At 32.8% G+C, this 15,965-nt stretch overlaps 1 protein-coding gene across 2 annotated transcripts; it reads left to right on the forward strand.

The window, feature by feature from the left end:
• Positions 1–65: 65 nt before the first annotated feature.
• Positions 66–13,482, forward strand: LOC106065857 (GTPase IMAP family member 7-like). 2 transcript variants are annotated; one of them, XM_013224769.2, is made up of 3 exons: positions 66–1,810; positions 8,498–8,577; positions 9,297–13,482. In XM_013224769.2, the coding sequence occupies exon 3, from the start codon at positions 9,304–9,306 to the stop codon at positions 10,579–10,581; it is 1,278 nt and encodes a 425-aa protein (XP_013080223.2). In that variant the 5' UTR covers positions 66–1,810; positions 8,498–8,577; positions 9,297–9,303; the 3' UTR covers positions 10,582–13,482. The 2 variants fall into 2 exon arrangements, with proteins under 2 accessions (XP_013080223.2, XP_013080225.2); XM_013224771.2 differs by lacking the exon at positions 8,498–8,577.
• The last annotated feature ends 2,483 nt before the right edge of the window (positions 13,483–15,965 follow it).

Below are 15,965 nucleotides of genomic sequence, written 5' to 3' on the forward strand. Positions count from 1 at the left end.
TTGAAGACAGTTAATGCAACCTTGACTTTTTGGTATCAACTTTGTAGATTTCGAAGGCATGTGCTCTTTAGTAGATGATAAAGCATAAAATGATGTTGTCTGTTATTAGGACAGAGTTATGCAAAAATCAAGAAAAACATTTAAAATACATTTGTAAAAAGACGATATACCTCCTTTATGCAGATTATTGAGCGATTGCTTTTCACTTTTTATACCCCACCCCTTCCCCCTTCTCCACTATAAAGAATCCTGGTTATAGATCTAGTACACCTTTTGTAGTGTAACTGAGTTGTTTATATTCTGCGTGTGTCCAGCGTGTCCGAAGGTCACGGTCATGTCCAGTATGTGTGTATGTGTTCATAGTAGTTACGCAATGTCGTGTGAGATGTGTTTGTGCTTGTTCACTGTCTACTGCAAACTTGTTGAATAAAGGCTTGGTATTGGTAGTCTAGTCGTTGGTATTCCATTACACCTTTTAATATTCCAATGATAAGCATTTGGACCTAAACAATGAGCAAAGTTTTCCTGATTTATTTCATTAATTTTATTAATTTAGTAAACTCTTGAATTAATAAAGTCTTCTATTTGGAAATTCCAGAGTGCGATAGTCCTTTCAAAACCAATGTAGGATCTACACATTTATACCTAGATTTAGTCTCTATCCAAATTTACATTTATTTACTTTGAAAAATTATAATGGTAAAACCAGAGTTTTCCAACGAGCTAGTAATTCTTTTCTCAGCGATATACATCTATTGTTAAATTGCTTGGAAAATCGTTAGAACTATTTTTGTAAACTCAAATTTGAAGGTTAAGTTTCATTAAATAATGAAATGAATAGACACTAATTTGTATGTTCATGTGTAAAAGTAAAAAAAAATATGTTTTCTTGAATGAGAGCTAATTTAGACCTAGAGATTTTCACCTCTTCGCATGCGTGACCTCTCTCTCCTGTCTCATTATGTAGATATGGCTGTGACCTAAGATACTAATACTTTCATAGAGTTGGGCAACTTTTTTTTTTGAGGGACTTAAGTTTGTTTCAGGGCTACTATACATACGTTACGGTTCCAGTCAGTACCCAAGGAACGTTTCTTCCAAATTTTATCAAGATTGGTCAAGCGGTTTTGATTTCTGTACTGGACATACATACATACACCTTACTTTCTACTTAATAGTATACATGTCATCAATAAGAAAAACATTTATTTCAAGAATAGAATGAACTATAGTTTCATGATGAAAGATCAAGCCATGCCTACCAGCTATGTTCAAGGAATAGGGTTACCCACAACATTAGCGAAACGAAATTAATTATACTTATGAACGAAAATAATTTTATGGTCAGGTCGCCACATAGTGGGGTATTGTAAAAAGGTCTCGCCGAGCTAAAAAGATTGAGAACCGCTTCCCTAATTCAATTGTAAGTGGTACACACCTGCTCGAACACACAAACTCATACTAAAATTTGTAAAAATGTTTGCTAATTATTTTTTTATGATTTGCTTCATAACTTTCTCCCTTCCTCTCTCTCTCTTTAATGACATCAAATAAGAGAAAGAAGAAAGAAAACCAGTGCATTAAGTCAACAGAACTTATACTTAATAAAAAAAGGGGGTTTCCCGTACAGGTAAAAATAAATTTCCCCGTTTTTATCAACCTTTTTTTTTTTAGAAAGGTCTGTTGTTTTTGATTTGATTCATTTGTTTTCTAGCTATCCAACAAACTTCTGTATCAGTTGTTCAATAGCAATATTTAATACAGATTTTAATTTAACACAGCATGTTATCTAATGGATAGTTGACATCAGGTATTATATGTTGTGCCTTACAAAATGGTTTACATTTTATTTCCTTTTTCTCACTAAAAAAATCATGATCTTATTGATGTACACGTTTGGAGATGTTTATCATTATACATATCTTATCACGTAGCTATTCGTTTCATTCCTATAGGAGCACTGGCGGATCCGGGGGTGGGGGCGAAAGGGGCGAACGCCCCGCCCACTCATCGGACGAATTTTAGAAGAGAATTCAAACAATTTGTATACGAATTTATTACTTATGTTAATAATATACACTAATTATTTATATTTCAACCTATTTTTAGATTATTTCGCCCCCCCCTCTAGTATGTTGGCCGATATGGTGGGGTCGGGAGGGGGCAACGGCATCAATCCCGCCCCCCCCCCATAAACTTTCGAGTGGGGGGGGCGGTCCAATTTATTTGTAGAAATCACGGCTTGCTAACAGAATCAATAAAATATTTATATGATTAAAACTTGTTATTGGTATTTTAACCGATCTTTATATTATGTCGTTCCCCTGTTGAAAGATTGGGGGGGGGGGTGAATACCTCTACTGCCCTTCCCAACTAATACCTTTTAGTGGGGGGGGGGCGGTCCAACTTTTATGGAGAAATCATAGTTTGTGAGCAAAATTAGTTGAATATCTATATAATATACGCTACGTATTGATATGTGAACCCATTTGTATATTATGTCGCACACACACTCTAATATCAAATTTTATCATTAGTAAAATAAAATGAAAGAGGGTTGTACCAGGTGGAAGGGCGATACATGCAATCGCCTCCGCCCATCGGATAAACCAATACTTTTTCTTTTTCAATTAAAGTTAAAAAATTACAAAATTTAAAAAAAATTGTCACTAATATAATTTATATATGCTAGAAATTAAATTCTTATATCGAGTCGCCCTACCCCTATTCTTTAATGCCAAATGCAATCATTAGCAGAAATTATAAAAAGGAGCGAGGATTAATCATTTTCACTCTACCGCCCCTCCCCTTTCCAGACAGAGTTTATGTAATTTCACATGAATTTATCATAATTATTTTAAGAAAGACTTTGCTTTGGAAAAGTTAGAATTCAAACGAAATATTTCAGTATAAGAGTCACAATTGAAATTAGTGCTAAACCCAGATAACACTTACCTAGTCGCCTTTTTCCAACCTTTACTCAATCTGATATTTTTGTAGTTAAATAAATTTGGAACTATAACTCACAATTTATGCTTGAATTTTATTGAATATTATTTATCGAATTTTTTTTTTCCGCGGCCATCATCAAAGCCTTAATCTAAATATGTGGGGTATCTTATCCTTTCAAGGAACAAATCGGTTTCATTTGCAACGTATTAAGGGCCTATAAATTCATATTAGAATATTTTTCAAGTACAACATTATTCAAAAGGCCTTTATAATAGGATGAACAATGAGCTTTAGGTCAGGAAAATGCGTTTCTTCAGTGAAGAAATCAAGAAAACGCTATTGGCGTCGGGACTTGGACGCGAACAGCACTGGGTAGGCTTACAGCACTCCCCAGAGCCCCAAGCTTGCAAGAGAAAGGCCTCAACATGACTGGGTTTTTTTTGTTGTTACTTTTCGCCGAAGGTTGAGAGACACTGCCTTATTTTATTCTTATATATATATATATATATATATATATATATATATATATGCTGAACACACGTTTATGCAGTGGGTTAGCGTTTACTAGGCATTATGGTTAGGGTTTGGGAAAAAAATCGCCCCTCCCACTCCAAAGTTCTGGATCCGCTAGTGTATATAGGCGTTGCGAGTGTAGAGTAAAGAACTAACCTAGTACAAAAGTCAATTTTGAACAACTAAAATAGCTGGTGACCTCCCTTGGTTCAATCATTCGTGACGAAGAATTAGGATTTTGTTTTTCGCCTTGAACAAACATTTACGTCAACATTAGAGACAAAACTTTCTAATTGGTGGTTCCATGGAACTTCTAAGGCTAATGTTGAACTAAAGTAATCTGAAACAAAACTTTCTAATTTGTGGTTCCATGGAACTTCTGAGACTAATGTTGAACTAAAGTAATCTGAGACAAAACTTTCTAATTTGTGGTTCCATGGAACTTCTAAGGCTAATGTTGAACTAAAGTAATCTGAGACAAAACTTTCTAATTTGTGGTTCCATGGAACTTCTAAGGCTAATGTTGAACTAAAGTAATCTGAGACAAAACTTTCTAATTTGTGGTTCCATGGAACTTCTAAGGCTAATGTTGAACTAAAGTAATCTGAGACAAAACTTTCTAATTTGTGGTTCCATGGAACTTCTAAGGCTAATGTTGAACTAAAGTAATCTGAGACAAAACTTTCTAATTTGTGGTTCCATGGAACTTCTAAGGCTAATGTTGAACTAAAGTAATCTGAGACAAAACTTTCTAATTTGTGGTTCCATGGAACTTCTGAGGCTAATGTTGAACTAAAGTAATCTGAGACAAAACTTTCTAATTTGTGGTTCCATGGAACTTCTGAGGCTAATGTTTAACTAAAGTAATCTGAGACAAAACTTTCTAATTTGTTGTTCCATGGAACTTCTGAGGCTCATGTTGAACTAAAGTAATCTGAGACAAAACTTTCTAATTTGTGGTTCCATGGAACTTCTAAGGCTCATGTTTAACTAAAGTAATCTGAGACAAAACTTTCTAATTTGTGGTTCCATGGAACTTCTGAGGCTAATTTTTAACTAAAGTAATCTGAGACAAAACTTTCTAATTTGTGGTTCCATGGAACTTCTGAGGCTAATGTTGAACTAAAGTAATCTGAGACAAAACTTTCTAATTTGTGGTTCCATGGAACTTCTAAGGCTCATGTTTAACTAAAGTAATCTGAGACAAAACTTTCTAATTTGTGGTTCCATAGAACTTCTGAGGCTAATGTTTAACTAAAGTAATCTGAGACAAAACTTTCTAATTTGTGGTTCCATGGAACTTCTGAGGCTAATGTTGAACTAAAGTAATCTGAGACAAAACTTTCTAATTTGTGGTTCCATGGAACTTCTGAGGCTAATGTTTAACTAAAGTAATCTGAGACAAAACTTTCTAATTTGTGGTTCCATGGAACTTCTGAGGCTAATGTTGAACTAAAGTAATCTGAGACAAAACTTTCTAATTTGTGGTTCCATGGAACTTCTAAGGCTCATGTTGAACTAAAGTAATCTGAGACAAAACTTTCTAATTTGTGGTTCCATGGAACTTCTAAGGCTCATGTTTAACTAAAGTAATCTGAGACAAAACTTTCTAATTTGTGGTTCCATGGAACTTCTGAGGCTAATGTTTAACTAAAGTAATCTGAGACAAAACTTTCTAATTTGTGGTTCCATGGAACTTCTGAGGCTAATGTTTAACTAAAGTAATCTGAGACAAAACTTTCTAATTTGTGGTTCCATGGAACTTCTGAGGCTAATGTTTAACTAAAGTAATCTGAGACAAAACTTTCCAATTTGTTGTTCCATGGAACTTCTGAGGCTAATGTTTAACTAAAGTAATCTGAGACAAAACTTTCTAATTTGTTGTTCCATGGAACTTCTGAGGCTAATGTTTAACTAAAGTAATCTGAGACAAAACTTTCTAATTTGTTGTTCCATGGAACTTCTGAGGCTCATGTTTAACTAAAGTAATCTGAGACAAAACTTTCTAATTTGTTGTTCCATGGAACTTCTGAGGCTCATGTTTAACTAAAGTAATCTGAGACAAAACTTTCTAATTTGTTGTTCCATGGAACTTCTGAGGCTCATGTTTAACTAAAGTAATCTGAGACAAAACTTTCTAATTTGTTGTTCCATGGAACTTCTGAGGCTCATGTTTAACTAAAGTAATCTGAGACAAAACTTTCTAATTTGTTGTTCCATGGAACTTCTGAGGCTCATGTTTAACTAAAGTAATCTGAGACAAAACTTTCTAATTTGTGGTTCCATGGAACTTCTAAGGCTCATGTTTAACTAAAGTAATCTGAGACAAAACTTTCTAATTTGTTGTTCCATGGAACTTCTGAGGCTAATGTTTAACTAAAGTAATCTGAGACAAAACTTTCCAATTTGTTGTTCCATGGAACTTCTGAGGCTAATGTTGAACTAAAGTAATCTGAGACAAAACTTTCTAATTTGTTGTTCCATGGAACTTCTAAGGCTCATGTTGAACTAAAGTAATCTGAGACAAAACTTTCTAATTTGTTGTTCTATGGAACTTCTAAGGCTAATGTTTAACTAAAGTAATCTGAGACAAAACTTTTTAATTTGTGGTTCCATGGAACTTCTAAGGCTCATGTTTAACTAAAGTAATCTGAGACAAAAGTTTCCAATTTGTTGTTCCATGGAACTTCTAAGGCTAATGTTTAACTAAAGTAATCTGAGACAAAACTTTCCAATTTGTTGTTCCATGGAACTTCTGAGGCTAATGTTGAACTAAAGTAATCTGAGACAAAACTTTCTAATTTGTTGTTCCATGGAACTTCTAAGGCTCATGTTGAACTAAAGTAATCTGAGACAAAACTTTCTAATTTGTGGTTCCATGGAACTTCTGAGGCTAATGTTGAACTAAAGTAATCTGAGACAAAACTTTCTAATTTGTTGTTCCATGGAACTTCTAAGGCTCATGTTGAACTAAAGTAATCTGAGACAAAACTTTCTAATTTGTTGTTCCATGGAACTTCTAAGGCTAATGTTGAACTAAAGTAATCTGAGACAAAACTTTCTAATTTGTGGTTCCATGGAACTTCTAAGGCTCATGTTTAACTAAAGTAATCTGAGACAAAACTTTCTAATTTGTGGTTCCATGGAACTTCTAAGGCTCATGTTTAACTAAAGTAATCTGAGACAAAACTTTCTAATTTGTTGTTCCATGGAACTTCTAAGGCTAATGTTGAACTAAAGTAATCTGAGACAAAACTTTCTAATTTGTTGTTCCATGGAACTTCTAAGGCTAATGTTGAACTAAAGTAATCTGAGACAAAACTTTCTAATTTGTTGTTCCATGGAACTTCTAAGGCTCATGTTGAACTAAAGTAATCTGAGACAAAACTTTCTAATTTGTTGTTCCATGGAACTTCTAAGGCTAATGTTGAACTAAAGTAATCTAAGACAAAACTTTCTAATTTGTGGTTCCATGGAACTTCTAAGGCTCATGTTTAACTAAAGTAATCTGAGACAAAACTTTCTAATTTGTGGTTCCATGGAACTTCTAAGGCTCATGTTTAACTAAAGTAATCTGAGACAAAAGTTTCCAATTTGTTGTTCCATGGAACTTCTAAGGCTAATGTTTAACTAAAGTAATCTGAGACAAAACTTTCTAATTTGTTGTTCCATGGAACTTCTAAGGCTAATGTTTAACTAAAGTAATCTGAGACAAAACTTTGTAATTTGTTGTTCCATGGAACTTCTAAGGCTAATGTTTAACTAAAGTAATCTGAGACAAAGCTTTCTAATTTGTTGTTCCATGGAACTTCTAAGGCTAATGTTTAACTAAAGTAATCTGAGACAAAACTTTCTAATTTGTTGTTCCATGGAACTTCTAAGGCTAATGTTTAACTAAAGTAATCTGAGACAAAACTTTCCAATTTGTTGTTCCATGGAACTTCTGAGGCTCATGTTTAACTAAAGTAATCTGAGACAAAACTTTCCAATTTGTTGTTCCATGGAACTTCTAAGGCTAATGTTGAACTAAAGTAATCTGAGACAAAACTTTCTAATTTGTTGTTCCATGGAACTTCTAAGGCTAATGTTGAACTAAAGTAATCTGAGACAAAACTTTCTAATTTGTTTTTCCATGGAACTTCTAAGGCTCATGTTGAACTAAAGTAATCTGAGACAAAACTTTCTAATTTGTTGTTCCATGGAACTTCTAAGGCTAATGTTGAACTAAAGTAATCTGAGACAAAACTTTCTAATTTGTTGTTCCATGGAACTTCTAAGGCTCATGTTTAACTAAAGTAATCTGAGACAAAAGTTTCCAATTTGTTGTTCCATGGAACTTCTAAGGCTAATGTTTAACTAAAGTAATCTGCTCTTTGTTATTAAGTTGTTAAGTAGACAAGAAAGTGATATCTGTACTTTTTTTTTTAAACATTGTAATCGGGGATTTCCGTAGTGACGCGACGGTACATTAAAATTTAGGACCGAAACTAGTTTAGAGACAGACTAACGGACAAAAGAGACCCACTTCAGTAGTACTCACGAGAGGACACGTTTTTACAAAGTTTATATCAACTCACTTTGTCTGGTCAAACGTTTGTACACGTTATTTCTCCCACACCCAATCTTGGATTTAGCTGAAATTTTCCACAATTATTTATTTTACGTGAAAAGACAAGAATAAAATAAAAAAATCACCAATTATTTAATTAACTTTTTGCAATTATTTTTTGTTTGGTATCTCGTCGTCTGAAGCTTAGTGACCAAAAACATAAAATAGAAACAATAGATAACTATACAATCTTCTATGATCGTAAGATTTTCGCTAGCAGAGGGGTTACCTGAGAAGCCTTTGACACATGAGTTCAAATTCAGGTCGTTGCCTTTTTTATTATTATAAATGCTTTTTATTGTTAGTCTAGATCTACTACACATTTAATTACATGGCTGATCCAAACTAAGTGATACTATTGCACTTAATCTAAGTAAGTTTTTTTTTTAAAAGTATTTTTCAAAAGTATTTTCTTGTTTCTAGATCTGACCACGTGGATTGTGTACTTCTTTTGTGAATAAATCGCCAAATTATTTAACAAGCATCTTGTCCTTGTATTTCTGGTGAGAGTGTTTTTTTTTATAATGAAAGTAATTATAACATGTCACTATCAACCATTAATTATCTCAAGTCACATCTCACACAACCTTCTCAAAAAAAATGACAACTTGTCGACTCCATAATGGAGCTATTTATATTCAAATGTAAAATAGCGCTATTTAGACTTATCGGTTGGAACCTTTTTGCTTTGGATGAAATTATTAAGTATTTTATTTTGCAGTAGTAATTAATTTTGAATTAAAGTAGTAATTAATTTTGTATTAAAGTAGTAATTAATTTTGTATTAAAGTAGTAATTAATTTTGTATTAAAGTAGTTATTTATTTTGTATTAAAGTAGTAATTAATTTTGGATTAAAGTATTTATTTATTTTGTATTAAAGGAGTAATTTATTTTATTTCTATGGAATATTTTTGACGGCGCCAAATATTGCACCTACCGCACAATAAGTCATGTCTGCCGTGGATAATGTAGTCACTAGATAGTGTGAAGAGGAATAATTACAATTTTTTTTTTCCCTTCAACAAAATGATTTATTTTTCAACATACGTTTAGAAATCAATTCGTCTCATACTTCTAATGGCCTTCTCAGTGTCGCTCAGTATCGCGCATAGATTCATTCTGAAGCTATTCTTTAGGATTGATCACTTCTGTACTGAATTCATAATGAGCATATGATATTTCTTCTCAATTGATACAAAACTTGTGTTTTTATTTTACAGGATTGCAATGTCATTGCCTAAGACCAGTGACCTTGACCTTTTACTCATTGGTAAAACTGGCAATGGAAAGAGTGCCCTTGGTAACGCAATATTAAGGCGAAAGTGTTTTAAGTCAGTGCCCAGTACTAGCTCAGTTACCAAAGAAATTGATACTGAAGTAAGTGAGTTCGAAGGACGTATTATCAAAGTGGTGGATGGGCCAGGGGTTGGCGACACTAGGATGGACGATCCAGAATCCAAACAGCTGGTTGTCAACGCCATGCACTTTGCTATTGCCGCCAATCCAAGAGGTTACCACGCGTTTTTATTGGTCGTCAAATTTGGTGGTAGATTCACCTCTGAGGATCAGGATACGATTACATTTTTGAAGCAGGTTTTTGGACAAACATTTGTGCAACAATTCTGTATTCTTGTCATGACATGTGGCGACAATTTTGAGAAAGAAGTATTGAACACATCCTTCAAAGACTGGTGTCAAGGTCAAAGTGGAGTCTTCCTGGAACTTGTAAAGGAGTGCAACAACAGGGTTCTTTTATTTGATAACAGAAACGCAGACGAAGAAAAACAGGTGAAGCAGCTTAAGGAACTTATTGAAATGGTGGACCATTTGAGGTCTCAAGGGCGAAGATATACGGACGAAAATTTTAAAAGAGCCGCGAAAGAGCGCGAAAGACTGTTGCTTGGTGCCAAGAGACCAATGATCCAAGAAGAAACAATGAGCAGTCTTAGTCTTATTCTCCAAAAGCTTCAAATTATACAGTGTACTATAGAGCCTGAGAAACGAATTTCACATCTCGATGAATTGTTTTTAAAGTGTGAGGACATTCTTGATAGTATCATTGAACAAGATAAACAAACGGGAATATTCGAAGATTTAAAACAGACCGTCAAATCTGTCATTGAAACAATTTTTAGTGAGATTAGTTTCTCGCAGCGTATGATTGAAGAAAAACAAAAATTAAAAGATAAAGAAGAAGAAATGTCCAGATTATTCAAAGAGCAGCTTAATCTCATGGAAGAAGAATATAAATATCAGTTGGAACAAGACAGGATTGAGCAAGACCGTAGACAACAGTTGAAAGAGGAGCAAGAAACAATTATACGCAGTAGACTGGAAGAACAAGAGACTCTTCAGCAGCGCATCAAGGACATTGAGAAGGAAGAAACAGCGAGACAGCTGGAGAAGATCGCACAGCTAGAGGAGAAGTACAGAGAAGAGAAGAAGAAAAACGAAGAAGGATTCTTCGGCAAAGTTGTTCAATTTGTGTCCTGGCTTTTTAATTGACCAATAGGAGTTCTTTGCAAATGTTTGATGCATAGATATGAAAATCTCAACTGCCATATTCAAATTTTTTATTAATAATTTTACAAAAAATAATTTGCTTGTCACTGTCGGATCCAGGGATCGGGGGTCGGTAGGGACGATTGCCCATCTTCACTGTCGAATTTTAGTTGAGAAATCACAAAATTTGTATAAGAATTCTTTACTTGTATATTATATATATACACACTAATTATTTATATTTAAAACAAATAGATCATGTTGGTCACCCCACATCTAGTATGTAGGCCGATTTAGAGGGATGAGGAATAAATTCATATATATATAATAATAATAATAATAATAATAATAATATTAACCTTTTTATCCGTAAGGAAATTTGTCTTACAATTTGTGCATTACACCATATATATATATATATATATATATATATATATATATATATATATATATATATATATATATATATGCTGTGTAAATGTTTATGCATAGGGTTAGGGTTTACTGGGGCGTTAGGGTTAGGGTTTAGAAAAAAAATCGACCCTCCACCTCAAAATGTCTGAATCCGTCAGTGTTGCTTGTGTTTATGAATGGCTGATAGATGAAGATTGATATTGACCGAAGATTGACATTGACCGAAGATTGATATTGACCGAAGTGCAAAATAAAATATTATTATAATAAATTCAAGTAAACAATCAGGTCAAGCTTTATATATTTGTTATCTGAATCTAGATTATATGCAGAACCTCTACACCAAGTGGAATGTGAAAGTTATGTGTGTACGTTCAATTCCTTATGCAGTAATGCTAACAATAGATTGATACTGCCTTCGTTTCTAAGCTGGGGTCAGCGTCCAGAATAAAATTAAAATTAGCAAAAAGAATTAAAAGTGCATCTATTAAATGTCCAACGTGTTCTGTATAGATTTAGTTGTAAAATTTGGAAGCTTTTTATCTGGACGTCTCTAAACAAGAATAAGAAAAACATAAAGAAATATTTTTTAAAAAAACTTCCTTTATACATCTGAGTGAGCGATTAGTTTTCTCGTAATAACTAATGAAACAACGAAAATGGAGCATTATCCACTTCTCCGACAACAAAAAATCATTGTTAATTAAGTGAATGTATAAATCTAATAGACTTTCTTATGGTCCAACAGTTACACCGCATTGGGCAGGTATCCCGTATGGGGGACGAACGTATGCTAAAAGCAGTAACGGTCCCAATTTAAAGACCTGCTTAGGCACCAACTTGATTTAACTGACATAGAATAGAGCACTTGGGTGCATGCGGCTTCAGAACGAGATAGCTGGAGGTCACTTGCAAAGGCCACGGGATACACATTTGAGACCAAAAGAAAATCCGCTGCCGAGGACAAACGTAGGCGGCGAAAAGAAAATCTAAATCGACAACCGGCAGACAATCGTTATGCCTGCGCTAGTGTGGCAAAATATGTAGGACACAGCTGGGGCTGTGTAGCCACGGGAAATACTGCATTCCTCACTAATTTCTGACTCAAATACAAGCCTTAATGCCTAATTATTATTATTTGTAACTAAACAGATATTACCCGCGCCCACTTTCGATATAGTCACTGAGAATGTTTTGGAAACAATTAAACGTAATAATAATGCTATAAGAAAGCGAATGCTTGATTTAAAAAAAAAATAGTATGAATGGAGCTATCAAAATAGTTAATCGACCTAGATGTAAATCCATTTTTTTTTATAAAAACATTTGCTTGTAGGTCTACATATATTTAGATCTAGAGTCTAGATACTATTATAATAGATGTAGACCTACTATTTTAAGAGTGAATTCAATGGCTCAAGAAGCTTATTAATTATTGTATGTTAGTATATTTAATATCCCCATATAGAGCCTCATGAAGCCTGTCCAATCATAGTGTGTTTACATAGCGGTGTGTACGACACATGAATGGGACTATTAAAATACATGTCAACATGGAAGCTATAGGGAATGAATGCATGAAAAATGCTTTAGAAACACAAAATTTGATTAAAATATGAAATGAATGAACTTTATTTTGTATTTTAATGTGTTAAACTATAAAGTAGATCTTTCCTCTTTGAATTAGATCTAGAATTAGAGTTAGATCTAGACTGTCTAGAGTCTAGACTTAGATGTCGGTTTCGATAGATAAATGGGATAATAAAGTACGCCAGGACTTCTAACTTCGAAGATATAAGGAATGAATTTATGTAAAAATGCTTCAGAAAGACATATTTTAAGCTTAATTTTATTAAATAATGAAATCAATAGACTATATTTTGTACTTTTCATGTGTCAAAGTACAAAAACATTCTGTGCAAAATGTAGTTCTTTAAAATTAGATCTAGATCTAGATCCTTTCGATCTTTTCCCACGTAAACATGGCCTAGATTTATAAGATACTAATACTTCTTTCATAGAGTTGGGCAACATTTTTTTTGAGGATCTTAAGTTAGTTTTAGGGCTACAATATATACGTTACGATTCCAGTTAGCACCCAAGGAACATTTATGCCAAGTTTTATCAAGATTGGTCAAATTGTTTTGATTTCAATTCGGGATATACATACATACATACATACATACATATATACATACATACATACATACATACATACATACATACATACATACATACATAAATACATACATACATATATACATACATACATACATACATACATACATACATAAATACATACATACATACATACGCCTTACTTTCTACTTTATAGTACAGATATATGACATGTACTGAGTGTCATACTATTTTGGAGTGTGTGGATTGTTTTGTTCTTGTTGTTGTTAAGAAGACATGTGAGCATACATCCAGTTGTATGTACACATATTTGACTTTTCATGTAAATAAACTATTAATACAAATGTTTAACTGAGACTTTGTTAAGTCTTATAATTTGCATACATTAGTGTAATTATATACCTAGAGGATTTACTTAATGACCTAGGAAATACAAATAGGGACCAATATACCAGTGGACAAGCCACTAACGTGACTGATCAGTTGATCTTAATAACTTAATGTTAGCTATAGGTCGCACTAGTAACTCGTTATTAACCAAAGTTCGCACGGGGACAGTTATTGACTATGTATTTCAAAGATTACTTATAGCTATACCCGCTTATAGGTAATAATAATAATGATAATAATAAAAACATAAGGAAATTTGTCTTACAATTTGTGCATTACACCAAACCAAACATTTTAACTACTGGTTTAAAAAAAAAAAAAAAAATTAAAAATATACATTCACACCCGACTCACTTATAATTTACATGCGAAAAGTTTATATCGTATAGTTTCTATTTAATGACTGTATTGCCAGAGAAACAAGAGAGTTTCTGTGTCTGTTTGTCTTTGCTATCGGTGTCTTGTATTTCTTTTGTGATGGTAAAATCACACAATCTTTAACCCAAAGGGTAATTTTTAGCGGATCCCGTAAGGGGAAAATGCTGCTATTAGCTTTGTGCAAAATGTCCGTCTGTCCGTCTGTCACACTCAGATCTCGAAAACTAGAAGAGATCTGAAAAATATTATTTCACCATTAAATGCGGCTTGAAAATTTTAGGTGCAACGTCTACTTTTGGTTTTCTTAACGCAAACCGTTTAATTTATAAAATTAATTGTGCAAGCGATTTTTTCATAAAAATACACCAATTCTAAAACAATTACGTAAATGTAAGGGAGGCAATGTTACAATATGCTAACAAAGATGGACAAATTCTGTGTATTTTTAGTATCACTAAGTCAAATATATTTATAAAATGTACAAGAAATGTTTAAAACAAATATAGATAATAGTTAATTAAAGGTGTTTTTTCTGGTCAATTAGCGGCTAAAATTAAAAGAAAACATTTCTTTTTGTTTATAAAGGCTAATAATGCACTTTGTATGTAAATGTCACGCACATTTTTAAAAATGGACTTTTTATGCAGCCACTTTCGTGCAGTAGCGTAACGTCGCAACATGATGCGGTGCTAAACCAATTCCTTAAACTTTTTAAAAAAATCAGATTTTATTTATTTTTTGTTTAGTGCTCCCATCCGAATAAAAGAAGCTTATTTTTGTGCGTTTTGTCTGTTGGTCGGTCTGTCCGTCACGATTAGATTAACAAATAACACTTAAGGCTACTGTAAATCTGATTTAACCTTTAATTTTTCATTCAGAAATATTGCAATAGTTTTAAGTATCTATAATAGATTGTTTCGGATGTTTTGTGAAAAACAAATCAATGCCAACGAATATTTGTTTGCTCTTCTAACTATATTAGATTTAATTTCCATGCTTAAACGTTGCAATAAACACATGATCTTTAATATATTGTTCCGGTATTTTTATGTAAAAAGCATATAAATGCTAAATAAAAATTTCTATACTGATTTATATTTTATTATCTATAAAGTTGTTCCGGATATTGTTTTATACAAAATAAATTATGTCTAATGATTGCTTGAAATCGCATAATTGACTAATATTTCACTTATATTCTTTGACACTACGTCACTATAGTTTATTTATCAATATCAATTGTTCCGAATTTTTAACTTAAAACAAATTTATGTCAAATGATTTTTTTTCTAAAATATTGACAATAGGTTGTTCAGGATTTTAAAATAAGAAAGTAATTTACTAGAAACGATTATTGAAAATCACTTTTTAGACATTATTTACAGTTAATTTTCTTGCCGAAACATAATAAAAGTTGTTTAATCTCTTACACTACATTTAACTTTCTAACTAAAACGTTAGAAAATCTAATTATCGTTAATATCTTGTTCCAATTTTTAAGGAAAACAACTTCCTAACCCCAAAGTATGGTTTGAAAATCTTTCCATAAGGCTATTGTAGAAACCTTAAACTAATGCGATGTTTCGGAAGGGATATCAATTTTTAATCAGATTTTCAATAGCTTTTAGTCTTTTTTTTTTCTCGCTATTAACATGACAGACAGACTGCAGACAGAACCAAAAAAGCGTCTTTAATCCTTATATATATATATATATATATATATATATATATATATATATATATATACATATTTAGTCTAACTAGCCCATCAAATGAAATACTAAAAGATCTCACTCGGTGCACCAATGTCTATGATCCCTCGAGAAGCTACTCGTATAGAAAACATTTTTTTAGTCTAACTAGGACGTGTGACGAAATAGAATTTTTTTTTCTTTGAAGTCATATGGAGTTAATTCTTCAAATGAAATGCTAAAAGATATCACTCGGTGCACCAATGTCTAAGAACACTCGACACGATTTTTTAGTCTAACTAGGCCGTGTGACGTAGTGGATTTTTTTCCTTTGACGTCATATGGAATAAATTCTTTAAATGAAATGCTAAAACA

The sequence above is a fragment of the Biomphalaria glabrata genome, chromosome 16 (assembly GCF_947242115.1).
Source record: "Biomphalaria glabrata chromosome 16, xgBioGlab47.1, whole genome shotgun sequence".
Taxonomy (NCBI): domain Eukaryota; kingdom Metazoa; phylum Mollusca; class Gastropoda; family Planorbidae; genus Biomphalaria; species Biomphalaria glabrata.

Coding starts and splice junctions, on each gene's coding strand:
- LOC106065857 (XM_013224769.2), top strand. CDS start 9,304: ATGTCATTGCCTAAGACCAGTGACCTTGACCTTTTACTCATTGGTAAA.